The sequence below is a fragment of the Malaclemys terrapin genome, chromosome 3 (genome assembly GCF_027887155.1).
Source record: "Malaclemys terrapin pileata isolate rMalTer1 chromosome 3, rMalTer1.hap1, whole genome shotgun sequence".
NCBI lineage: Eukaryota > Metazoa > Chordata > Testudines > Emydidae > Malaclemys > Malaclemys terrapin.
In genome coordinates this window covers 40,355,935-40,383,544 of record NC_071507.1, presented here as the reverse complement: position 1 = coordinate 40,383,544, position 27,610 = coordinate 40,355,935, and the positions used below count along the sequence as shown (strand labels likewise).

Genomic DNA, 27,610 nt, shown 5'->3' with positions numbered 1-27,610 from the left:
TGCACAGCACCCTATACAACAATTGTGGCCTTCCAGTGGCACTGTGGAAATATCAGCTGCCCCAAACTCTGACAACCCAGGTTTGAGTCCCTAAGTCCTTACACACTGGGTGACAGCTGAGACACTTCTGAAACTTAGCTTCAAGGTAGAAAAAGGAGCTTTTACTCTTCAAGGGGGTTCTATCATTAGTAGGGCCCTACCAAGTTCACAGGGGGGGAGGGATAGCTCAGTGCTTTGAGCATTGGTCTGCTAAACCCAGGGTTGTGAGTTCAATTCTTGAGGGGGGCCACTTAGGGATCTGGGGCAAAATCAGTACTTGGTCCTGCTAGTGAAGGCAGGGGGCTGGACTTGATGACCTTTCAAGGTCCCTTTCAGTTCTAGGAGATAGGATGTAATAGGGCCCTGATCTCAGCTGGGGCCTCTGGTTGCTCATGTAGAGTAATAATAACAGAGATGAAAGAGGATGATTTTTCAAGTAATTTTTGTTGTTTTAGAATAATTTACAGGCCATGTCAAGCCAGTTTTTCCTCTGTCTTTCTGAGTTGCTTTTGTTTTCAAGAATAGTATCCTTGGAAATGACCCATTGGTTAAAGACATAATCATAAATCTCTGTGGAAAACAACAGTTCAAATGGTCAGGGATATTGTTGCCTTCATTTGTCCATTTGAGTGAGAGGGCAGGGGAAGGGAAAGTGGGGGACAGAGAGCAACAGCAGTAATAAGATTACTGAATTAAACAGCCCCTTTAAAAACTATTGTCCTAGATTATCAAGCCAAAAACCAATAATACTTCAATTGCTGAACAATATTTTTCTTTGTATCACAAACAAGTCTACAGTATGTGAAAAGCATTAGTGCATATGAAAGTTTATGACTATACCACTCACAGCTATCAGGATTAGCAAGACAGAGCCATATCACACAGTGACACAAATACCACAAAAATTACCATCATTAAACCATTGGAAAAAACAGTAATATTCAGAACTAACCCAAAATCTCAGTAGCAGTGAGTGCAGCCCTCATCAGCCTGTGTGTTTAATTGAATATTTTCTTTTCTATAAGTTACTACTATTATTTATGTATTTACTATTTATAATACAGCTGTGTCTAGAGGCCCCAGCCAGGTGGGCTCTGTTGTGCTAGGTGTCATACAGACAGAGAGTAAAAGTCCTTGTCCCAAAGAGCTTACAGCCTAGTTTAAGCAGTATGGCAGACTGCTCCCAAGTCATTCCCAAAAGCCTGAATACATGCATTTTGAGATACTTATGAAACATGGGACTGGATGGCAGGAGATGATCACTCAATAATTGCCCAGTTCTGTTCATTCCCCCTAAAGCATCTGGCACCTCCCACTATTGGAAGACAGGCTACTGTGCTTGATGGATCATTGGTCTGACCCAGTAGCGCCATTCTTTTATTCATATGCTTTAGGTGCCTTGGCATGGCGGAGAGGGAGAAGCTCCCATGGAAACACACTGCTGCTTATAAAGAAAACTGCTGAGAGATTTCATGATGACTGTTTCCACAAACTGTCAGAGGAGCATGCCAGGTAGGTGTCCAGCCCTATTCACATGGCATGGGAAACACTGCTGCATCTGGGCAGGCAGGGGCTGGGAAGAATGATTTAGAGGCAGTGAAGGTATGTCTGGATATCCTGCTTGAGATCCATGTGATCTGGCAGATCCCTCAGGTCTGTGCATATGTCAGGACATGCTCAGTTCCTCTTATCAGGGCTGCTCAGGTTGGATGGGGGGAGGGGGAGGGCAATTTGTCCTGGACCCCTCATTTGAGAGAGCCCTCAAACCAAGTGGCATTGTGACCTGGCACATGCGGTCTCAGTGCCACTCAAGTTTGGCCCAGCCACTCCTCCATCATGATGGAGAGGCAGCTGGGCCAAATTTGAGTGAGTGGTGTAGTGATCCCATCCACCAGATCATGCAGTGCCTGGAATGGGGAGACAGGCTTCCTCTGTGGGACAGAAGACACCACTGTGGCAATGTGGGGGTGGGGGTGTGTGTCAAGAAGGGTCACATGCCCCTCCCTAGATGTGGGAGGGGGCACATTCAGCAAGGAACTGCAACAGCGAAAGGAGCAGAACACAGGGCTGGCATGCTTGTACTGCCCCAGCCCTTCCATGCAGCTGTGTCTCCTGGGGTCTGTATAGTCCCGCCGGAGGACAGGGCTAGGGGCAGTACTAGTGTAGCTGCACCAGAGGACAGGGCTGGGGGTGGTACAGCCGCGCTGGAAGATGGTGCCACCTTCCTTTCACCTGAAATCAGTACCCGGCACAGCGGGAGGACATAGGGCTCTTCCCCCCCGCTGCCCCCCCGGTAATGTGGGATGAGGAGGGGATGGGGAGAGCACAGGGGCCCAGGTTGGGACAGGGCAGGAAGGAGTCATGTGGGGAGTCATAAGGGGAGGTCACGTGCCCCCCTTTAACTGGTGCATCCCTTGTGTCCCTCACGAGTCACCCATTTCAGATTTTGCCCCAAACCCCCAAAAATCTCTCTGTGGCCTGGCTTCTTATGTTTCTCTGCCAATCCTCTAGTGCCAGGGGAACAATACAGTGCTACAGTAGCTCCTCAAAGACTCTAAGGTGCCACAAGTACTCCTGTTCTTTCTTCAAAGACTGTTTGCATTTTTTGCTCCCTACATATTTTTGCATATGGTCCCATCATTTTATTAAAATCCTATTGAAGTACCTCAGAAACCTGCTCTTGACCTAGCTCACATCATTTTTTTTATTGACATCAAATTTTGCCACTTCACTGTTCACCCTGTCTTCCATGTTATTAATAAAGTATTAAACAATATTGGTCCTAGTTCTGATCTCTAGGGCACCACACCATTAATCTCTTTCAAGGCTTAGAATTGGCCATTTATTCCATGGCCATTTATAACTAGATTTTAATCCATGACAGGACTTTACCTCTCACTCTGTGGTTACCAAGTTTCCTTAATAGCCTCTTGTAAGAGAGTTTATCAAAAGGCTTTTGAATGTCTAAATAAATTATATCCTTTGGTTCTCCTTTACCCACTATTTTATTAACTCTTAGAATTGTAAAAGGTTAGACAGGCAAGATTTATTCTTATAGCTGCTATGTTGCTTTGTCCCGATCAGTTACTTTTCTGGGCGTTTTATATTTCTCTCTAGATTGTAAACACCTCACAGCAGCAACTGTCTGTATTTTGTGTCTTGGACCCATACCAAGTATACTGTCAATGTTTAACTAATAACAACAGTTCATGTAATATATTAGTGACTTTATCAACTACCTTCTTGTAATGAAGTAACGTTTATTAGTCTATAATTCCCAGGGGGACCCAGGCACTCTCTCTCTGTCTAGGTACTTATATGACCTTTATCACTGTAATACCTGAGTCCCTCACAAACATTAATGCATTTATCCTCACAACAGCTCTGTGAGACAGGGAAGCATTTACATCATTTTACAAATGGGGAACCCAGACACAGAGAGTTCCCCCTTAGAACTGTATGGAAATATAGATATGCTGTAAGCCACCAACCACTTAACTCACTCCCCAGATAAGAACTGTGTGCATAGCAAGAGAAGAATCATCACAATTCCTAAAGTGAACATAAGTGACTGCTCCCAAATCTCTTTCCTCCAAACTCTTTTGATCGAAAATGGAATTTTCTGTTGGAAAAGTCCTGAAGGGTACCTCCAGTACAGGCAAAGTCCAAGCCTTCCTTTTTTGCAACTTTCTATGCCAGCGGGATTCTGCTGGCTCGGCTAGTGACCATTTATTTTGAATTCTCAGCACATTTCCAGCCTTTCATGATGCATTTTTTGCTCTAGCCAGAACTAATAAAATTGGCTTCCTCTGAGCTTGTTTCAAATATACATGAGAGCAGGTTTACTGAGAAAGTGGCCAAATGAAATCATGTCTAACGTGACTGTGTAAGGCACTGTATAATTTACTTCAGACTGTCCCATAGGTTAAAGCCCAGAAAATAGTGCAGAAAGACTGTATAAAATGTATCTGAATATAACCACCTCAACTCTATGCTTGCTCCCTCCTAATAGCCTGAGAAAAGGAAGAGATGCTGCATGCCTGAAGGCTGTCAAATCTGGGCTCTGGCAAACAAAGGAATGGGAGAGCATTCCCACACTGAGGACTCTCACAGAGAAGGTTGAAGGCTCTTGGAGCCAGACTTCCAAAAGCGTACAGCCTCCACAACTGAGGATGGATTTTCAAAAAAGCTCAACTCCCATTCAGACACCAGAATACGTGTTTAGACATTCAAATGATACACCTGAAAGTGTCACTTTGGGAGCTGTTGGGTGCTAAGGGCTTTTAAAATCCTGCTCTTACTCAAGTACCTCAGTGGGAGCTGAGCTCTTTTGAAAAAATGTCCCCATTTGTGGGTGCTGACAGGGCTCTTGAAAATGAGGCCCTGAACTTTTTTGAAAATCTGGAATTTGGTCTTCTGGAACTTGATTCAAAGTCCAATGGCAAAAGTTCCTTCCTTCCTAAATTCCTATATGCCTTTTTGAGAGTGTTTGTATGTCTGCATTAAACTTCATTAAAAACAGCTAGCTACTGAGAAATGTTAGCTTCGCAAAGGAATTCTTAATTCCCTATACAGTCCATTATGAAGCTTATCATGATGTATCATAGTTCATTCCACAAAGGTTCATGTTGTGAACACTGCCCAAAAGTTAGCACAAGTGTAGGACAGAAAATGTTTATGCAAACATTTGGGTCTAGCAGATCAGAAGGCATCTAAACTTTTATTTCCCATCCCCAGTCACTGGAACACAAATTTTTTCTTAGGTTCAGCCCTCCAAGACTGCTATGGTTCCTGGAGCAACAAAGTGATTTCCCCAAGGAGCAGTCAATACATTGCCACAATCTTAATCTTATTTAGCATGGTAGCATGGTTTTAATTTTTCTGTGTTTGATCCCACAGCCTTAGGAATATTGATAGAAATAGGAACTGTTAAGATCAAATAAAGAGCAGTCTTCTGTAAATAAAAGAATAAACTGCAGCTTTTAGCCTTTCTGCAATGTTCAATCTTTTCCAACTGTGCTGTTGAGATAAAAGGCTAGCATGTGAGCAGAACTGTTAGCAAATGCCCAAGCCTGTGATGCCTTCTGCATTCACTATTGCAAAAGTTTTGGTTATAGAGAACAGATAAAATCTATTCAGAATTTTCTTGGTGGGGAAAAAAAATCTGTCTCAGAACATAAAAAATGTTTTGTCTGCCTAGTTTTAATGCAGATTTATGAATTTCTGTTTCACCTAAATCAAACCCTTCCCCCTTGGCTTCCACTGAGCCCTGAAGTGTTAAGAAGTATGTTTGCTGTTCCCTGCAGCTCATTGTTGACTTTAGTCAGTAGCTTTGTTTATAAATCCTTGTTGATTTTTCTCCCTGCATAGTTTAATTAGGTAGACTACAGACAGCTGGTCTCAGCATACTCTTGATTCCTAGATTGTGTTTTTAACAACACTCCCAGTTTATGTAGCATAGGTACTATGCAATAATCAGTGACAGGCCCAGAATGGGTTGTAATTAGAAACATCGAATAAGTTTTCTGCCTTTTGAAATCTGTCTCTTAACATCAAAGTGTTCCACACAAGTCCTCTTCCAGAGTCTGCTTCCATATCTAAATGAGTGATGTATTTCATGGTGTCTGTCGGGAATGATATAATGAAGAAAACCGGCTCTGAGAGAGGCCTGATTTAAAAAACAGCTGGCCCACTTGAATGTGTTTGGAAGCATCTGTTTGCAGTTGTATTTTTTCCTGTAAACTTCATAAACAAGGCACAACATAATGTCAGATATTACACCTAGCATGCATGCACCAACAACCCAGCGTTAGACCCAAACAAATTATGTGCTTGCAAAGTTGTCTGCAACAATACACCCAGGAAAGCAAGGCAATAAACTCATTTTGCAGGGGCGCTGTTATTAGTGTTTCACTATGCTTACTATTCAAAGGTATGAATGTTCCCTGCTTTAAACAAGTTCTCCCAGCATAACTAACCCTTTGAGGCAGAATATGAGCAGTGATGTAAACTTAAAGGACTGATCACAAGGTCTGAAACAAACTAGTAATTCACATCCAGGAAAGCAAAAGCACTGCCGGGTGAGAAAATGACAGCGGTGGGGTGCTGAGACAAAGTCTAAATGTGTGCGTGTTTAGGGGGGCAAGAAGGAAGAGAATCTGGATACTCCCAATCCCCCTCATTCTGGCTGCTATCCTGTGAAATGGTTTAAATCAGCCTTAATAATGAAAAGCAGTTAAAAGTTCATTTTTGCTCCCAGCAGCAGGACGCCCTTGCAGAAGACCAGGCAAGAACAACCCTTCTCCCACACAGGCAGATTTACATTCCTCCCCCCAAACCACCCACAGGTAAAATTGTAATGCAAAGTACCTGGCTAAACAAGCTTCCCTTCTCTCCCTTTCAATGAGGCAGTGTTTGGCCTATTATCTGATAGAAATCTTCCAGAGGGAGGGGGCTGGATTGTGAGCTCTCAGGGGCTTTCCGTTGCTCGTCTGTGAAGTTCGATAATCCCGCGCTAAATGGTTTGTGCTATGCAAACGTGAGGATGGTAAATAGCTGTTGGGTGTCTGCAAAGAACGCAAGCGATCCGGGGAAAGCTCTAAATTAGAACCCTGGAGAAGACTGGGCTGATAAGACAACCCTCGGGGCTCCTGGGGGGGTGAGGAGGCGGAGAACCGTGAGGTAACCTGGCCCACGATTCCATGGTGCAGTTTGAAGAGATTGCCCGATGTGCTGTAATCAATGCCTGGGAAAGGCATTGGACTGAACAGGCAGTGTCGGTGTTTCTCTCCCTCAGATCACAGCACTTAAATCCATCCCCAACCATTTGGGGGTGAATTAAGACTGTAGCAGTAATTCTTGACAGGAGCTAAAATAAAAATGCAACCCAGAGCTAGAGAAGTAAGGATTTTAAAAGCTCTGCTGAAAATCGGTTCCCCGAGTCTGAGAGCATTTCCATCCTAGGGGAAGGTACCTCCTCAGTTGTAGCAAGCAATGGGGCTGGGTCCTTTCTATACTGAAGTCGAAATAGCTATGCACTTCAGTGGGAGGAAGATCTGCTCCAGTAGGTTTGCCTTAGTAGTTCAGTGTTTTGTCCTCTAAGAGAGATGAATCTGTAACGTTGAAATCCCGGGAAAACAAAGTAAGAATTTAGCCCACCCCTCCTAAACCTCACTATTTTCACCGGACCGAGTCTGTCTAGGCCCTTGAATGTTACTGGGCAAATTATAAACCCAAATAAAACTGAGTTGGTACAATTAGTATATACAGGGTTTCCTTCTGCTCTTCGTTTCTCCAGTTTCATAAACGCTCCAACTTTACTCATGTACTTACATCTTTGGAACAAATGGGAAACATTGGTTTAAAATCAAACATATCATAAAACTGCGTAAAAATGATATTTAAAATATTTCTGGACGAATGGGAATTATTTCCCCATATAGCTCTGGGAGAGTCTTTTATTTCTGCCGTAGAGTGGGTCAGAGACTTGACATTGTGGTCGGAGATCTTTGATTGGTGATTGCTTAGTGGTTATCTGATCCGGAATGTAGATGGGTCCAGGTACGCGCACGATTCACATTTATATTATTCATTGCACTAAATTAGCCCCAGATCGAGCATTATATAGCATCGGAGACAGGTGTGGCTGACAGATCAGAGTGGGAAGGCCCTGCATTAACCCAGGTACAATATATTTAGTTGTATGCGAGTTTCAGATGCCTAGTATTGTAATGTAATGTAATAAAAAGGGATGGATTCAAAGGTGCTTGTCGCCCGCACATCCCATTGAAATCAACGGGAGTGGCAGGCATTCAGCACCTTTGAAAATACGGCCAGTCGTTATGATCAGAGTTATGTTGCAAGACATGATCACGGGTCAAATTCTGCTCTCACTTACATGACTGGGAGCAGGCTGTGGTATCACTGAGGAGAGAATTTTGTCCGGGATGACAATCAGATAAGAATGGAAAGAATAAAAAAATGAGATACATCACGCACCGTTGGGGTGTTTTATGTCTTGTTACTTGCCACCCAACTACACAAAGCTTCACCCCGTTGCTGTGTCCGGCAATAAGCTTGCCGCTGACTGAGGGTGTGTTGCTGGTTGAGCATTCAGTTGCAAGGAACAGTAGGTGGCGCTTAACTGATACAGTATTTATCTGGCTTTTGCATGCGATCTCCTCCCAGTCTCCTTACACAGCTCAGTTCTGCTCCCATACAAAGGCTGCAATGGCCACAAAGCTAACGGGACAGTATGGCATGAGAACACCGCGAGGCGTTCAGGAAATGTGCTGCAGGCTATTTAATGGCTTGTTAGACCCACACCTATTTCAGACAAGGTCTCTTTACTGGTAATTTATTGTCCTCATTCTGAGGCTCTCACCATGTTTGACATTAACTCTTCCATTTGCTCTTGGTATTATGTTTCAAGCCTAACTGTACAGCCACGATTAAAATATGTCAAAATTAGGCCTCATTAAAAGCCATTTGATCTGCTGGCTGCTTCTCATAAACTTGTAATTCACCCTCAGGACAGTTTTATTACAAGTGACTGACGGTTCTTAGTTAAACCAGTGATTGAAAAGATTACATTGTAAACGTAAACTGAATCTTTTAAACTCTCCCGATTATCTTGACTATATAGGCCTCTTATTAATATATCATGTCTCTTGAAAACAGTATTCCTTATGAGTCAGCATGCAATCATAGACTCAGTATCACGTGTAACACATGCAACAAAAATGGACAAACAACAGGCTTTGGATTTTGATTAGTTACAAGCCATACAAAGTATATTGCTTTACTTTCTACTATCACCGAAAATAAATGCCTTCAAGCATCAGGCACACGCGCCTGTGAGGGTAAACGGAATTTTTGTAGCCGATGTGTATTATCTAAATGACTCGTGCTTTAAATGATCCCCTTCCTTTATTGGAAATGGTTCTTCTTTTTGCATCCCGGTGAACTTTAGCTCGCAGTCCCCCCCTAGACTCTTTATGGCTTTTCTTTTGTTGATGTGCTTTTCTTTGTGACGTTTCTTGGGCCGATTGTATTTGTTAATTAGTTGCTAACAGCATCGTAATGTGGGCTTGATGGATAACCATGTCATTAGCACTCACCCCTGCAATTCACATCTCCAGCAGGGCAGGGGCTACCCCATGTTGAGACCATGATTTGTAGATCTAGTCTAGAGTGACACAGCTAACCTATCTCCTCCGTTGCTTCCAGTTTTCATCTCGAAATCACATCCCGCTGTTCTTATATTATCAGTAAACTTATGATTAGCCAGAGTTTGATCCTGCCAGAGGACACAAGGCCATTACTACTTCCTGGGTAATGTTGTACCATCTTATTGCGTTGAGAGAGAAAATATATACACCACCTCACGCAGACATAATGAATTAGATGTTATGTATCTTAATCAGATTGCTTTATTTGTAAGGTAACCAACTGCAAGAAAATATGTGGAAAATTCATCGGCAAAATCTTCCCTTTGTGTGCCTACCCTCACTTCTGTATTCCTGTGCGAGCTGCTATCTGAGCTCTCAAGCACTGGCTTCTCAACATGTGACTGGTGTGATGCCAGTTCAGCCAGCGCTGTCAAACTGGGAGAATGGGAACGAGTGATCTTGAACCAATAATTACGGGTGAGATTTTAAACGTCTAGCTCAAATAAACACCCACCAGGGTGGAGGGGCGGGGTGAGATAAGCCTTCATCACTAGCGGGGGAGATTTTACTAATGAATCCCAACATGAAGGCGCCTCCTTCCCACAGCAGCAAGGAGCCGCTGGCAGTTCTGGTTCCGCTAAACCTGCCTCCCCTGGCTCAGCGGCTCCTGCCAGAAAAGTGACTTCACTAATGCTACCCCTACCCCGGCCCCCGGGTGCGGGATCTTGTGTATAGCGCGGTTGGCCAGCCCAGCCCCTTCCCCACTCTGCAGAGCACACCGTTATCATTTCGGTCCCGCCTATTGCCTGGCCGTGCACGGGAGCAGCGGCTGAGCCTGGGAGTTGTAGTCCTGACTTCCCGGCTATCAAGCGGCGGTGGGGAGCGTCATTCGAGAGACTACGTTTCCCAGGGCCCCCTGCTGCTCCGCCGGTCCACGGGCCGGGCTGGACTGTCAATCAGGGGACGTCAGCGAGCCGAGAGCGCTCAGGGTTATTATCCCCCCCCCCACCTCGCCTCCGGGTCCGGCTAATAATCCGCGCTCCAGCAGCTCATGAGCAGGGAGGCAAGTGTCAGGCTGATGTGCCTGAGCGGGGCGAGGGCCGGCGGGGCCACGTGAAGAGGCTGCGGTCCCGGGGAGCCTTTTCCGCCCAAACCTGAGCCCGGGGGGAGAGCGGAGAGGTTGGGGCGCTGCGATGAGGCGCAGAAAGATCGCGGTGGCCGCCGGCTGCTGCCTCTCCTTCTTGCTGGGCACTTTGCTGAACGTGTTGTTCATCCCGGGCTTTGATCCTCACCAGCAGCAGCCGCGGCGCGGGGTCACCCCGGCGTTTGCGGGCTCGCCTTTGTACTGGCCAGCGGAGGACCGCGAGAGCCAGCGCTTGGAGTTAGCCCGGCAGATCAGGGAGCGCTACGAGGAGGTGGTCCGCTACCAGAAGCACCAGGCGCCCGCGGCTGCTGCCAGGCGGCTGGTGAGACCGCTGGAGCGGCGGCTGATGGACCTTGCCCAGCAGCGGACCTCCGCGGAGCAGACTCTTCGGCTGGAGAAGGGGAAAGCGCCGCCGGCTGAAAGCCGCGGGGGCTCCTATCCCGAAGCCAAAGTAGACCTGGCTCTGAACCCCCCTCTGCTGGGGTGCCGAGACATCCACAATGTCACCAGCCTGCATTACTTGGGCTCCGGCTACACCAAAGCTGTCTACAAGGTCGTCCTGAACCGCACGCTGGCCGTGGCGCTGAAATCGGTCGATTTTGGGGGGCACGACATCGAGAACTGCGTGAAGCAATACGCGGCGTTAGAAGATTGCTACCGGCTAGCCTCCTACAAAATCGTCAAGGAGATGATCCTCTTGCAAAGGCTGCAGCATGCCAACATCCTCCAGGTAAGCCCAGGGGGCTGGGGCGCCATGGGGGTCGCTTGGGCTCTTTGAAAGGAATTACAGGTAGCTTTTGCAGATCGGCTGGACGTGACACGGTAGACAATGGTCATCTTTAGGGTTTCTTTAAAAATGCCTGGGCTTGTACCAGACAGCGAGTGAAAACCAGCCGAGGTATACAGATAGGATGTGGAAAAATGTGTCAAGGGTTTATATCTCACCACAGGCAACCTGTTGGCGCTCTTCATACCAAGGGAATAAAAGTATGTAGTAACCGCAGAGAGGGTTGTATATAGGGTGGAGCTGATTGCATTTGTGATCTGTATGAAAGAACTAGAAAGCTTTGATCTTGATATACCTATAACACTGCTGTTCCTGGCCTTGCGTACCGAGTGATTATAGTACATCGAATAAATAGTATTTGACTATCACTAATGTCAGCCCAATGGGTCGAAAAATGTTATCTTGTGTTAACAAGCCTCCCTCTAACTACAAATGTAACATTCTTTGGACAAGTATAGTTATAACATCCTTTGAGACTAATGTTTATCGAGTCAAATAAGTTACTTTAGTTAATGTTTTCTAAAGATTTGTAGATATTAGTTCATCACATTTAAATTTTATATACACAAAATCCCTTCTGATCTATCATCTATACAGATCTATAGATTCTGCTCTTTTCTAACAACTCTTTACTTATAATACGGAGAAGTTAGGAAACCTTTATACACAAACACGCTCAACAGACATACATGCACAACTAAAGATATTGACTTCCTCTCTGAAGTGATTCATTCTGCCAGATTTACCCTGGCCTGTATACCAAAGCAGCGGGGAAAGATTAGGAATATTATACATTTTCAGTCTGCTAATTGGTGCAGAAGTAATGCCATTATGGGAGCAGGCGTATAGCTACGCCTGGCCTAGTAGCCTTTTCTGATTGTTCTTTCACCTAATAAAAAAAAATTGTGATGTTGGAAAGCGAAGGAAGCGTAAGAAGATATAAACTCCCTCAAAATACGTACAATAAAATGCTAACACTAATCAATACAAACGACAACTCCCCCCCCCCCCCGAATATTATGGGAATGGAAACGTGATTGTTCCTCACCTGGCACTGTGGTCGTTATTTAGGTTTATTGTGTAATTTATCGTGTGAATCTTAAATACACAGAATCCTGGCAAATGGAAGATTAGAAGGAGTATTAACTGTATCAGGGCTCAGTATTATTCTTACTGTACACTGACATTACTCCACTTGCCAAAAATGTTGCATCGTGCGACTATTACACCTCCACATTAATTTCAATGTGCCCATTTGGATTGAAATTCCTGTTGAATTTCGCACAGTGTGTGGAACGTTGATGAAAAAATAAAACAATATTAGAACGTGCGTTCCCCGTAGCTACTTTTTAAAAGAAATCAAATAGGCAGTTTTTGATTTCTTCGGTAGCAAAAGGTACCAATTCCCCCATAAGAACTAAAGGTCGAAATGAACAGAACGGTCAATTTTCATACACTGGAAAGGCCAGATGCCAGTTTAATATCACCTCTTCCCCATGAGTACATGCAAAAATTGGGATTGGGAAGTCAATTTCTTTCTTGATTTCCTGGGATAAAACTGGAGAAAACATTTTTTGTAGCTCTAGAATAAAAAATCAACAACCAACTAAATAAAGCGTTTGCTATTTATTGCCTCCATGCTACCAGGTATAACTATAACACATAATGAAAACAACATCTCGCACACTACACTACAACTTCTGTTAGAGGTTTTCAGTTACTCCATATGATGTAATACATCCTCATAGGAAGAAATTCAAACTAATCACTGTAGTGCAGACTAGGATATCGATAATAGCTTGACAGTAGGAAATAAACTCAATTTTTAAACATTGGTTTTCAAGATTTTTCTCTTATTCCGTAGAAAGCAATCCAGTGTTTCTACAAGTTAGCAAAACTGATGATTTATATTAAACATGTTAGAATTGCAGATTCTCTGGTTTCCTCGATGGGTTTTAATGATCGTGCTGTATTCCTTTCACATGTTATTCAAATAGATACTTTCATCGTATGCAGAGAATAATTTGGAAATAATTAGTCATCTTCACAAAATGGAAACCAAACTTCTGTCCTGCATTATCTATGCAACGAGCAACAACAACAAACTTCAGTGTTTACACATGTGTAGACACTAGGGTTCCTTTAAACTGGGATAGGCATTATGGAACATCTTATTGAAAAATCTGTTCACGATCAGTGATTGCTTTTTGTAGCAAAGACTAGAGGAAGCGCTGTCAGTTAATTCCCCTGTTTGCTGAAGGCTGGTGGACCGTATAATAGGTAAATGAAGTCAATCTTCTTCATGTCACATTTTCCTTGTGAGCAGTCACGTCATGTAGAAAGTGTAGAAACACATGAATAGACGCTTCTAAAAACGCCAAGTAGAAAATACACGCCCAGCCTCTGCGCTGGGAGAATGTTCTAATGAGCAAAAATCCCTTGTGTTAATTATGTTTTCATAAATGACATGCCATCTAATTACAGAATAGATTAAATTTAAATCAGAAACATGTTTTCCGTTTGGCTCCGATTCTTTCTTTATTATTATTTTGGCTGCCCGCTGTCTCCTCAGACACTAGCAGAATTTCCTTTGGACTTGGCTGCTCTGATCAGATTGCAAATGCGCTAGAAAGGAGAGCTGCGAAGCCACGTACATCGCTGCCTTTTTGTTTACCCTAGTCCATTCATTGCGAATAGCGCGGGGCGAGGTCACTGCCGTGAGTGAACACTAATGTTTGATAAGACCTTACCTTGCAAAGCGACTATTAAAAACCCGACAGACTTTATCTAGTCACAGCTGGGCAGAGGTATGGTCCAGGAACAGATCTGTAATGTCATGCTGGGGGTCATCGGGGCACATACAACGGGGAACAGTGAACGTTTTCAAAACCAGCCTGCTATTTTTTGTTGTGTCTATTCTAAAATCCCCTATAGGGCATGGTCCTGCATCTGCTGACGTCAGTGACAAAATTAACGCAGGATTAGGCCTCTAACGCTTATCTGGGTTTAGAAATCACTATCTATAAATTTCTGCCGGAGACGGAGGAAAGAAACTCAAAAGTCATCATACTTTCCCCAATCTATTCTGGTTTTTGACATAAGCATCAATTTTAATTAGAGGAAAAGAGTGTAAAGGACCCAAACCATTTAACTGATGTCAAATTCACTATAACACAACGGTGTGTATGTCCTAATAAGAAAAGCTTTTTCTTAGTTCATTTTCATCGGGGGTCTTCATCCACTGTAGAAACACAATTGAGAGTGCTCAGTTTGTCCTCAAACGCCTTTCACTTTCTGCCTGCATGCAATGTATCCATCAATCACCGAGTTACTTCCCTAGCAAACTGGACAGTCCGTTTCTGCGTTAGAGAGACAGGGTGGGTGAGGCGAGATCTTTTACTGGACCAACTTCTGTTGGTGAGAAAGAGACGCTTTGACACCCACCTTGTCTCTCTAATAGCCCGGGAGCTATAGGGCTAAAACAACATTGCCGCAGACAGTTAATTACTGCGTTGCCTGTGCTACTTCAGTAGATCTTAATTTAGCAAAATACAAGACTTCTGCCTACTGTTCGGCTTAGTTTTTAAAAAGAATTTCCAGCTTCATCATCGCCCCCCCTTAGTCGAAAGAGTTGTGGAGACCACCTGAAATGACTCCCCAGCCACCGCCGCCAGCAGCAGTTTGCAGTCCCTCTTGGGTAAGGAACTTTTAGCGATCTCAGACATGGGAAAAATCAAATGTGAGGGAAATTTTTTTTAATACGCCACGGCTTAGCCCGGCGATTCTGTTAGCTACCAGGGGTTAGCTGTTCCTGGCGACTCAGATAGGCTCACGCTGGGTTTTCAATAGCAATGTGTTTACTAGGGAGTTTGACATCACTGTAAACCAGCCATAAAATATTGCACTTTTGTTTCTCAAACTTCCCCTTCCAATTATCCCCCCAACACACAGTGAACACTTAACACCCCTAAGCCAGCTGCGACCAATTATTAGCACGACTCGGGGCTGGAGCTGCTCAGTGCTGAGCTACTTCAACTCCAATTGACTCGCTCAGCCCTCTGAAACAGCGTCCCCAAATAGCTGTACTTTAGTATGAAAACAGAAGCCACCTTCACGCTAACTGCAGCTGGTGATGGCGGTAAGGGGGGGAGGGGGGCTAGAAGGGGCGAGGGAGAAGAGAGATCTCCCCCTCTTTCATAGAGCCAAACACGGACAGATAAATAGCCCCCCCCCCGCCAAAGAACCTACTCACCGAGATGCATAGGGCGGTGTGCAATGTTATTGCTGCTAAGTGGCTTTCCCGGCACTGTACCCTTAGCGATCTGGCACGGCAGCGCATGCCCCCACTCAGGCCTGTATGAGGGGCTATCTAGGGTGAATATGCTTGTCTTTCTCGGGGGAAACCCAGCGTTTCTTTCCTGGAGGTTCAGTCCCAGGAAAGGGGATTTTCCTGTAAATCTCTCGCAGCTGACAGCCTGAAGTGTAGTTTGTAAGATAACAGACTTGTTCTTGACTGTCTCTGCAGTTCCCATTCTAGCCTGTCTCTTGTCAAAACCAGCTTTGGTCCCATCCCCGTTAAGGCATCCTTTTAGAATACCTGATTAGGGCACAATATACGTATGTGGAAGTTAAAAAAAAATAACCTTTCTCAGCTCGCAGCCCCGTCCTCGCACCACATATTGACACGTTCGTCATGCATGGAGCCTGTTCGGGCCAGGCGCCAGATGTGGCACATCCAGCTATCAAACGAAACGCTGAGAACCCGGACAAGGGAGTGTGGGTTAGTGTTAGATACAGGGGTTAGCTGGTGTTAATACAAAGAAAACAGGAGGTGCCTGTCGCTTTAAAATGTTTGTATTGACCGTCTCTGAGTCAGGCTCGGTTTGTCCGATGGGGCATTGCCTCGGGATCTGGGCAGAGGCGCGGATTCAAAGGGCAAGGCTGGGAACTTGTCAATTACACACACACACTGCTCTAGATCGCTTCCTATACACATTCCTGCCGCACACCAGCCATTGTGATAGGCAGGTGCAGATGGAAATGGAACCGTATTTGGTTTGGAGAGGGAGAGAAGGGGCTAGTTCATTAAAGTTGATTTAATAATGAGGGGCATTGGGGAAGAGGGGGATTTGGGTCACTGATTTATTGTAACACAGGATTTAGCAGCCCACTAATTGCTTTGCACTCGCTCTCTATCAAGTGCTGTGGCGGGTCTCCTCTTCCTTTCCCTCTCCGCGGTGGTTTCTTTTCTTAGAAAGTTAAAATATTTATTTCTGACTCCAGCTTTTCCGGGCAGCCGGGTTAGTTTGCTCTAATTCCTCCCTCCAGTCTGTCTGTATCTAGGGGAGAAAAGCAAATCAACCACCATTTGCTGTTAATTTCAGACAATGAATACGATTGGAAAGACCCTGGCAATGTTTGATTTACTGTAATAATATAATTACAGCCCTGTAGATCTGAATTAAGGGTGCTGCCATTCATGAGTATAAACAATCTTTTGACGGGTTCTCCCCTTACATTGCTGAAGACGAATGGAAGGGAGTGAAGGTTTGAAACTGACATACGTGTTTTGTGAAACCGCAAGATTGTCTTTGTAGGTTTTTAGGTATCTTTATAATCACTCATAGCGCAATGCAGTGTGTGCTACTGAAAAAGTCTCCACGTCAACCAAAACAAATCTTTATTTTATTTAAAAAATAATAAAAATAAGTGATGATACAGTGGTGGTGGGGTGGGGAGGAACAGCCTTGAATAGCAGCTGATAGCAAACTAGAGGCTTGTTGAATAAGACCAACCCCCTTTTTTGGTTTGTTTGTCAGATTAGTGTTAAAGCAAATACACTTTAAAAATTCATGATCCAGATTATGATTTTATCCCATTTTAAATCTGGAGTAATTCAGTTGTCTTTAGGGGAATTATTTTGGATTTACATATGTGTAAGTGGCCTTGATTATACTCTGAAGATGTATCATGTTAGAAAACATGGGATTAAAAGATTTTGCCTTTGGCGCGGACAAATCCAGTGGTGTTTGAAAACATTTTAGGTGGTCCTGGCATGGGCTATTACAACCAGCTAACACATTTTTAAACATTACTAGTTCCTCTTTTAAATAGGATGTAAAGTCACGTTACCATCGTGTTAGTTAACATGTTTTCTAACATGCTGCTTTTCCTCAGCATAGACAAATCCAGTTAGTGAGGTCAAAAGCAGGACCCTTATTTTTAGTTTGAGAATTAAAATGTTGAGGTCTCAATATATAATCTGGTAATTTTATATGGAAGAAAATAATTTTTCCAAGTGGTAAATTAATTAAACTGCATTTCTAGCTTAAATGAGTTGACATGAATCATCTATGGAATCTTCAGGTCATATTATATCATGTTGCTTCATTTGGAGTCCACACTAATCTTTAATTAACAAAACTTGCATACTTGGCTAGGGTTGAACTCTAGTTGTGGAGGGAGGGTCAGATGCTCAGGAAATCCTTTGTTGTTTCAAGAAAGTGGGGTCCAGTGGAATCAGGAGCTCAAATCATGAAACACTTTTGTGCTGGTAGCGGTGGAGAATACTCGGTGATGAACTGAAGAGCTCTTTATTTTTATTGAAAAATTGAGCAACCTTCTGAGTAGACTGTAGTGTAGTGTCAACGAAGAGCCCAGGCAAGATGGTAGCTGATCACATGGGGAAACTGTCGTTATGAAATTTGGATTGGGAGAGGAGCATAGACATTTTCCTTCAAAACAGAGCCCCTAATTAGAGAGATTTCAGAGTAGCAGCCGTGTTAGTCTGCATCCGAAGAAGTGGGCTGTAGTCCACGAAAGCTTATGCTCTAATAAATTTGTTAGTCTCTAAGGTGCCACAAGTACTCCTGTTCTTTTTAATTAGAGAGAATTAACCTGCTAGAATGAGATCTTGGGATCTTATTATGTGCTTGATCTGCATCCATAGATAAAGGGCACAATATAGCTCCAAGGGCCTATCTACACTGGGAAATTTTCTAACGGCTGTTAACCTGTTTTTATTAGAGCATTTTAAAGACATTTTAAACTGCCTGAAACCAAGTGCACACCAAGACTTGGATGGTTTTAAAATGAGTTTAGCTGAACAAGTTTTAAAACTGCTCAGAAATTTTTCCCAGGGTAGGTAGGTACTTGGGATAACATTTTCAAAAGCATCTAAGTGACTTTGGAGCCTAAATCCCCAAAGTGATGCAGGTACATAGAAGCCTAAGTCCCAATGACTTTCTGTGTCTGGTTGGCTCCTAAGGATTAGTCCACAAAGGGACGTAGGCATGACAACACCTAACTTCTAGGCACCCAGCTGCCTAGTGGAATTCACAGCTCTAAGTTAGGAGCTCAGGCTCCCCTATACAAAGGTGGGGGGAGTTAGATGCCTGAGAAGGGGAGACTTGGCTTCTGATTTGCTGGCTACTGTCTATGCTAGCCAGTAGGAAATGCCGAGGAGAGGGGTGGGGGTCTGAGCCCCGTGTCTAGTTCCACTCAGGATTCAGAGCAGTGAATCCTCTCCTGGAACGAGGTTCCTAAGCCACCTCAGCTCTTTCTCAAAAAGAGAGAGAGACCCATCACATTATTGCCTATAGCCAGGTGGTTAGGGGGTGCTCACCTGGGCTGTGGGAGACCTGTTTCCAAACCCCTACTCTGCCTGATTTGGAGCAGGTCTCCCCTATTGCTGCCTTGGCTATGTGGCGTGCTGAGGGGGGCTCTCTGTCTCTTCTGGTGAAGCTGATCTATTTTGTATAACAAACGAAATATTTATTGGAGCAGGGACCTACATCACAGGCACGTCCCCTAACCACCGGGCTATGAAGTCAGTCTCTCTTGAGCCCAGTTAATATTTATTTATTTATTTAATACACAGGGGAACAGCTTCAGCACGACAGGTTGAGAGCACTCTCGCCCTAGAATACCCAATAGCCTCATGGTTAAGGCACTTATCTGGGAAAGCTGGGTTTAAGTTCCTGCTTCAAATCAGCCAGAGTGGGGATTTGAAAACAGGTCTCCCACAGCCTGCATGAGAGCTCTACCCACTGGGCTGTCAGGTATTCTGGGACATGCATACTCACGTCAAAAAAGTCTAGATTTGGTTGTCTTTTGTGCGGGTAAGGCATGCTCGGACAATACCTACCAGATTTGGCCCTGCAGGCAAAATAGATGGAGGACTAGTTGGAGAATCCCACCGGGGGGAGCGTGAACTAGGGCACCAAGCAGCTTGGTGGTATTAGACTTAGGTGGTTTTGCACCTGCTCACCAACCACAATTGAGGTGCTTAGGGAATTTAGGGCTGAGGTGGCGTCTGAGTGGGGGTTTTGAGGCTCTCATTGGTGCCTATATTTTGTATTTAAGACCCTGAAGTGGGAGTTAGCACTAGATCCACAGGGAGATGTAGTGACGTAAGCACTTTTGAAAATGTTACCCTAGGTGTAATGTGGGGTGGCAGCACCGGATCTCTTTGTAGGGTAAGGAAGAAAAAAGCAAACAGTGCCACCTGTTGATGGAGACAGCTTGCTGCAGCTCCAGTATGCCTCCACAGCCCTGGGGAGCTCGGGGTGGGAATGGAGAAGGCCAGGGGGAGCAGACAGATGCGGCTTGGCGAGGAAAGATGAATTACACAAAGTACTTCTTTATTGCAAGAGTGCTTCCCAACAGGCCCAGATGTTATCCTGCACTTTTAAGAGCGAAGAAAGGATCTGTTAACAAGAACTCCAGTGCTGTTGGAAGCACAGAGCTGATACAATTGCAGACCAGCCATAACTATTCATGTCATTATTAGACAAGCCATATGCCTCAACTCTGAAGTGTCCAAATAATATTTTCTCCCATTGAACTGCATGGGACTGTAGAGGGGATTCAACTTACATAACTGTTGGCAGGAAGGGATTTCCATGAGGCATAAACCATAGAATTAGTTAAAGAGCTACACCCTCATTACTCACTTTCAAATACATCATTCATAAAACTAATCCCGTTAATTTGTCGAATGATTTCTCTGATTGTTCCTCTGTGTTATGTGCCATGTAAATTACCCCAAAAGACTCTGTTTTGAATTTCTGGCTCCTTTATGGGAACTGATGATTTGCAACCTCATCAGCTTTCCCTGCCTAGGATCCTGGCAGTCTCCTCTCTGTGCAGCATTGAACAGAGACCAATGGCACCATTTCACCTTTTGCAAAAATCACCTTTGCTACTTGAACTTTTCAGAGAGACACTGCACGTATAAAGCTGTTCAAGGTGGTGGTATCCTGCTCAGGACACTATGTTTCAATAAAATATAACATTTTGTATAATAAGGATTCCAAGGGCAAACCTGCTTTATTACTTACCAATCGGGCTCATTTGTAAGGTAGGTAAGTACTATTGTCCTACTTCTTTTATTAGATAGACTGAGCGAAGTTACATAACTAGCCCAAGGCCACACATCGAGTCTGCCCCAGCTGGGGTTAGACACAGGATTTCCTGGCTTCCAAGGTCCCATGTAGCCATGTTGTCTCTTTAGATCTGCATCCTGCCCTTGATCAGTGGGTGTGTCTACATTAAGTTGAGGAAAACTTGTCTCGTTCATACTTCCTGTCATGGTTCTGTAAAGGGTTTGGCCCTCCTACACTAGCAATTATTAAAATCCTTCTGTACCAGTTCAGAAGGAACACTTCCTGACAGCTGTTGCAAACAAACAATTCAGTTCCTTAGCTTCAATGGCACTCGATTGCACAAAATGGTTTGTAGCATCACCTATCCTTGCAATGGTTTAACCCACCCACAAGCGCTATTTTGATAGAATTGTTTTGGTGCATCCACGCACACCACACACAAACTGTAGTTGTAACAGCTGTAGTTCTAAGATGCCTGTAGGACCTAGCCCATAATACCCACTGTTGCTGAGGGGAGGGGGTGGCTTTAGAGTAATTTCTGCATTACTACTTTGTGGGAGGGCATGGGAATTAGCCAAACCAGTATGCTGCCACCCCTGTGGTAGCCTTGTCCACAATGGGGAGAGAGACTATTGTAGGGCGCACACTTGAGGAGCATTTGAGGAGACAAGGTGTTGTACATACAATGTATGAACCAACCAGTGATATTTTTAATACCTTTTCACTTAGGTCCAGATTGTTAAAAGCATTTTTGTACCTAAAGATGCAAATAGGCCTCTAGTGAAGTGTCTCAGTGCCTAATTATCATTTGAATTCTCCTCTTCCATGTTGCCTACAAAAAAAAAAACTGTATAAGGGGTTAGGGTGCTGAGACCACAGCCTCCATCTGTCAATCGGTATCTGTCTGTTGTCTCTTACTTACTTAGATTGTAAGCTTTTGGGGGCAGGGACTGTGTACAGTGCCTAGCACAATGGGGTCCTGGTCCATGGCTGGCACTACTACACACTATGGCAATACAACTAATCAATAATAATAAAGGAGCAAACTGTTGTCTTTTCTCCAATCTCCGCCTGGCCACTCTAGCTAGGCAAAAAGAACTGCCAGTGGAGTATTTGTGGACCTAGGCCTTGAAGGCTTTATATTGTTTCTGGCTAAACTCAGAATGATCTATGATCGGAAGAGCTGCTTATTCTGGGACTTTGCAACTGCAGACCAACTCTGAGTTAAACAAAGCTCTCTTGAGGGAAGTAAGCCCAGCAGTGAAGAAGACTGAGACACTTAACTCAGTAGAATTATACTGAAGGGATCAGTTTTAATATGGACGGGTCTCATGAACATTTCAACAGCATTGTCTTGCTTGCTGCTTCAGAACAGAAAACATACAGAGATTAATCATTTAAATAGTTGCATAATTTAGAGTCAAACTTCCGCACAACCCCACCAAAGGGGATGGCAGTCATCACAGGTGGAAGTCAGGGTAGATATTCATCCCTATTATTTAAGGTATGGCTTCAAATTCTGCCCTCAGTTATACCTGTCCATTCCCATTGAAATCATGGTTCGATTAGTAGTCTCATTGACTTTAATTGAGATCTTGGCAAGAGCTTGCATGAATAAGTGTTTTCCTGGGCTGGACCCAAGGGTTGTGCAATGCAGTGTAAATTTACAGTGCTATAAAGAATTTTTTATAATAGAACTATTTCATTTTGGAGTTTAATTGTAATGAAAATGAGGAGAGAGAAAAGAAAGAACTTTTGTAAGTCTTTTATGTTTACTGCCAAAATATGTGCCTTACAGGTTTTGTGAGTATAATATATACATATACACGTGAATTTCATTTTTGTTCCGCTTTCTTTTGAAGCTATTAATATGGATGGCAGCTATGATGACATTTGTGTAACCTTTAGCTCTTCTAGTGTGCAGCACTATTAATAATGGTAAAGTTATTAATAAAAAAACCTCCTAAAGATAGTTGTGAGTAGTTAGTTTAATATTTAAATTATCCACTGCTTGCTTACAATTTCCATCTCACTGTGCCCACAAGCTCCTGTGCTCCAGTATGCACATGAACAAGAAAATTTTTGTCAGTTCATGGCCAAACTCTGCTCTTACAATAGAATAAATCTGCAGTAACTCCAGTGAAATCACTGAGGTCTGAATGAGAAGAGAATCAGAACTAATGCTGTTACTTTAGCAGTTACCAACTCTCACAATTTCATCAAAGGTGATTATTCCTTTTTTCCCAGAAAGCTTGAGCTCTGGGAGTCATGTGATTATATGAACAATCTCAGCTTTTATTACAAAAAACAAGTAAATTTATAGCCCCCCTGGTTACAGAGGAAAGCTAAAGGAGGGGATACTCAGGGCTCAAAAACTAGAATGCAAATCCATTTTATCATTTTTTTTTTTAACATCTCATGATTTTGGGGCCAGTATTCTCTTCTTGGGGGCCAAACTTCTGATCTTTTGATATTTCAGGCTGGCAATCTTGCTTTAGGTTTACACCAGTGATAGAACATAATCTGGCTTTATTTTGTAAGATTTTCAATTGTACCATTCCTGTCTGAGCAAATTGTATAAATGAAAAGTAACACTTTTGCTAAGGCTTTCTCTTGACTTTTTTTTTTTTTTTTTTTAAATCCAGCTTTGGTGACTACACTAATGCGTGAGGGCCTGTTGTTTGCATATACTTACCCACTGATGACAGCTTAATAAGCTCCTTTATTTTGTGTTTTTATTCAGTAAGCTTGTCAGCTTTTGTGCGCAGTCTGACCTCTGCTCCCCACCACCCCCTTTCTTGTCTGAAAGGGGCACCTCTGTCTCTATAATTTGTAATACAAGGCAATTCTAAAGGGATGTGAACTGACTGGCAGTACAGACATGAAATCTTACAAAAGAATATAACTTTCTCAGGGGCTGACCCTGTATTCTTTAGGCATCTAAAACTCCTGCTGAAGTCAGTGGGAGCTTTTAGGTGCATAAGGAATACAGTCTTTGATTGAGAAAATCTAAATAGTTAGTGAAGAACTCAGTAAACACACCTGCTCTACAGGGATTATTGTGCACAATGTGACAACAGTTCAAAATTTCATATCCAGCTTATATTTTCCTAAGGAAAAAGAAAAGCATCCTAAGATAGTAACTGTTTATAGGTTTCAGAGTAGCAGCCGTGTTAGTCTGTATCCGCAAAAAGAACAGGAGTACTTGTGGCACCTTAGAGACTAACAGATTTAGTAGAGCATAAGCTTTCGTGGACTACAGTAGTCCACGAAAGCTTATGCTCTAATAAATCTGTTAGTCTCTAAGGTGCCACAAGTAACTGTTTATAGATTCTATACAAAATTATGTATTTGTAGTATTTCAATGTAATGGCTTGACATATCAGACAATATTCATTGGATAATATTACTTTCCATACATTTAACTGAAACCATGCCATACTGGGGTATGAAAAAATAATATATTTGGAAAAATAATATATTTGGAAAATCTAATATGTAACTAGATGATAGCATTTTTTCTATCCCTACAAAGAGAATTTCATTTGCTGAAGTTCCTGATTCACTCTGCTTGCTCTACTTTTATATCTTTACCATTTGGATAATCTTTTGTCACCAGTTTCATTCAAATTGTCTGTGTGGTTATTTTTCCAAGTGCAGGTAGTTGATCCAAATATGTATGTATACAAATTAATTACTTTATTATTGGTAGTGAAAATGACATTGTCCTCTTTGGGACCTTTACAAACTAGATCGGACAAAAACCAAGAAAGTATACTTTGGGAAACAACCTGGCATTGACAGGAAGAAGGGCTAGATGATCTAATGAGCTAAACTTTTAAAGGAAAATACACGTACATCTGTATTCTGTGTGGTCATGCACATATAAATGGCCATTTTGGATACCTAATTATTTGTTTGCATCAGGATGTAGCTACTTTTTAATTTTTCAGTCACCACAATTGTACTCACAAATGTGGCCATGTATTGCATTTGCATTTTTGCATTAGACCTCAGGCCTTCATTTAAAATATATTGAAATGTAGCTCAATATCTCCTTTCCATCTATGATTGCCATGCTCCAATGATTCTATATAACAAAACAGCAATTCCATAGCTAGAAATGTTTTACATAAATAATAGTGATAAAGAAGAGCTTAAGCCAGATAATCTATTTCTTTAGTTAGAATTATGTGTGATGAAGAAAAATATCAAATATTTTTTAACGTATTTAACTATGGACTTAATTAAGTTGAATGGACTTATGGAAGAAAATTTCCCATTGCGATTTGAAGAGAGAGTTTCTTGTGGAAGGAAAATTGGATTTTAATTAAAATAAATTCAGAATCTTTTAACATGCATATACATATGCTATAAAGAAACTTTGTCTTAATTAAAATTAGTTTGTTTTTATTGCACTCTTTCAGAGGGCTTGAATGGCTAATGAAGACCGATGTCCTTGTCATTCATTATTGCTCTAAATTGACATTTATTGTAGAATTGACATTTTTCATTACATTTGTCTTCTAAATCTCACTTCTGTTTTATTAGTTTTTTCCACTGGACAATACAATTTTATAAATCCCCTCTGTGATTCTATAGAACTAGACTTTAGAAGGATATAGACCTTCTTATTAGGCTCTGACACCAGAAATTAACACATTAAATATAATGGGCCCAATCTTACACTGTTAGTCCCCATCCATACGAAGGCTAAACTTTGTGAGGACTGCAGTATCAGGCATATTTAAATATATATAAAAAATTCACAGGCAAGTCCAGTAGCATTCTAGCAAAGATGCATATTCTATAACATATTTTAATTCTCTTTATATGTGTTCTTTTTGGTTTGTAATGGTAATAATTGTGCTGATGTGTTCTTCTAAGATAGTTTGTGTCATGCTAAGTTTTTACTACTATACCTATATCAGAAACAAGCTTCCATAAAAAATTGTGTCACAGATATTAAGGGACAATCCCTGTTCTAGTCCAAGAAGTCCTAGGTTAATGTGTATTATTAAAACTATGGTGTATCCTTATTTAAATCCCATGTGTCTCTAGTGCAGAAATACCTGCCACAAGTACATCTCTCATGCCAAAGTATCTGTTGTATGTTTTTAAAATAAACTATTCTAGCTTCCATTTTGTTCGATGTACATGTTTTACCAGTTGTTTTGAAGTACAATGCTATTCTTTCACTGAAAGGAGTAATTGTTTACTTCACTTACATTTTTGGAATATTTTCCTTCCTTTAAACATGGACAATGATAGAGCTAAGGGAATGATTCATCACAAATAATTTGCTTACTGAATTTAACCTCTTTTTCTGCTTGTTAAATGTTTGTGAGCATATTGCACAAATTCGCTTGCTAGTCAGAGTAGTGAGTGAATTTGTTTGCATTGTTTTTTCCATTGTTAGTTGATTGAGAACATTTAATTGCTCTGGCTATTCAAATGTTGCTTAGTCGTGATCGATCACATAACACACAAGGTATTGTTTCTGAACCCAGAATGGCTGAGCATAGTTCTTATAGGATCTGATTCAAAGCACACTGATGTCAATACAAAGACTCCCATTGACTTCAGTGAGCTTTGGATGATGTCCATAATCAGGAGATGAATGGGTTTGAAGAAGCCATGGTGTTTTTGAGCCTCTTAGGGTGGGGAGGAGATGAGTAGGATCAGGGGATTTTTAACCTTTTACATCATGACAGCTCTTCTACCATAAGACTTATTTGGCTGGGGGTAGAGTGTAAAATTGTCCCTGCCTCAGAGTCTGTAATCAGATCTTTGTTCAGCTCATTTAACTGCCTCTCTGCCAAGGCTTTGGCAAGGAGTTTCTAAAAGCCTGTCTCCTGGCTGTGTAAAACAGTCCCTATCCCATCTGAAATAAGTCACTTCAAGAACAGGCTTAAAATGTTGTTACTGTGAAAGTGTCTGTGCAAGTAAAAACTGATCACTCAAGTGACTTTTGGAAAGCAAACACAAAAGGGGCTGGAGCATGGCTGAACTGCATTCATTTAAAAATATTTTTGCAGTATTCACCCCTCTCTAACATTATTGCACATGTAACTTCAACAAGTATTATTAGAAGCATTTTCTGCATTGGAAAGGATATGCCTTGACATTTGCAATGGCTTTTTAAAGTTCATTATAAAGATATAGTTGAACCCTCTGTGGCATTTAAATACAAATAGACACTCAGTGCACTAGCAATAGTATTGCAAAAAATCTTGATCTTTAAATGAGATTTTTCTAATGCTTATTTTTAAGCACAGAATTATTATGATTATGCCAGATAGCCCATATACTAAAATGAATTCCCTCTGGTAAGTCTCCATATCTACACATATACATATTTTTCCATATAAATTTCTTGATAAGGGTCTTGATTATAAAAGCCTACCCAGAAGGATAGGCAAATACTGCATACCCAGCCACCCATGTGTGGCCTGCAGAGTCTGCACTGGGCAACTTAAGAGTTTCAATAATGGGCTTCAACAGGACCTCTCCTCAGATGGAAGGATACAAAGCTGCGACATGGGGCCTTAAGGGCAGCGTCCTAAAACATATAGGATTCAGATGTCCCAGGAGGATGCAGGAGACTGTTTCCCACATCCATGGAGAAAAGAAGAGCATGCCAAGAAGTATTCTACTAATCTCTCTCCCTTTGTGTACTTTTTTCAGCTCTATGGCTACTGTTATCAGGATAGCAATGACATCCCAGACACGCTGACTGCCATCACTGAGCTAGGCTCACCACTGGAGATGATTCAGCTTTTACAGACCTCTTGGGAGGACAGATTTCGAGTAAGTACAACAACCAGGGTATCAAAAGGACTTTTAAGGAGCATGTGAACACACAACTCCAAGCATGTGAGAGGAGAAAAAAAAAAGAGGCTACATAATTTACAGCTTTGTTCACATTTATTAAACAACTGCTTTGCTTGGGAATGTTAAGTCTTAGTTTGTCTGTAAGATATAACACTCCCATTTTTCAGTTGTTGACACACTGCGCTATTATGTGTGTTGATGGTATCTAATTATAGGCTGTTCTGTGCTATTCACATAATATCTTCAAAGG

The 27,610-nt window shown here is 42.4% G+C and overlaps 1 protein-coding gene across 1 annotated transcript in view; it reads left to right on the top strand.

The window, feature by feature from the left end:
- Positions 1-9,621: 9,621 nt before the first annotated feature.
- Positions 9,622-27,610, top strand: part of PKDCC (protein kinase domain containing, cytoplasmic) — a 45,097-nt gene continuing 27,108 nt past the window's right edge. The window contains exons 1-2 of the mRNA XM_054023551.1: positions 9,622-11,083; positions 27,214-27,336. Of these exons, the coding sequence (XP_053879526.1) occupies positions 10,403-11,083; positions 27,214-27,336 (804 nt within the window). The 5' untranslated portion in view covers positions 9,622-10,402. The remainder of the gene's footprint in view (positions 11,084-27,213; positions 27,337-27,610) is intronic.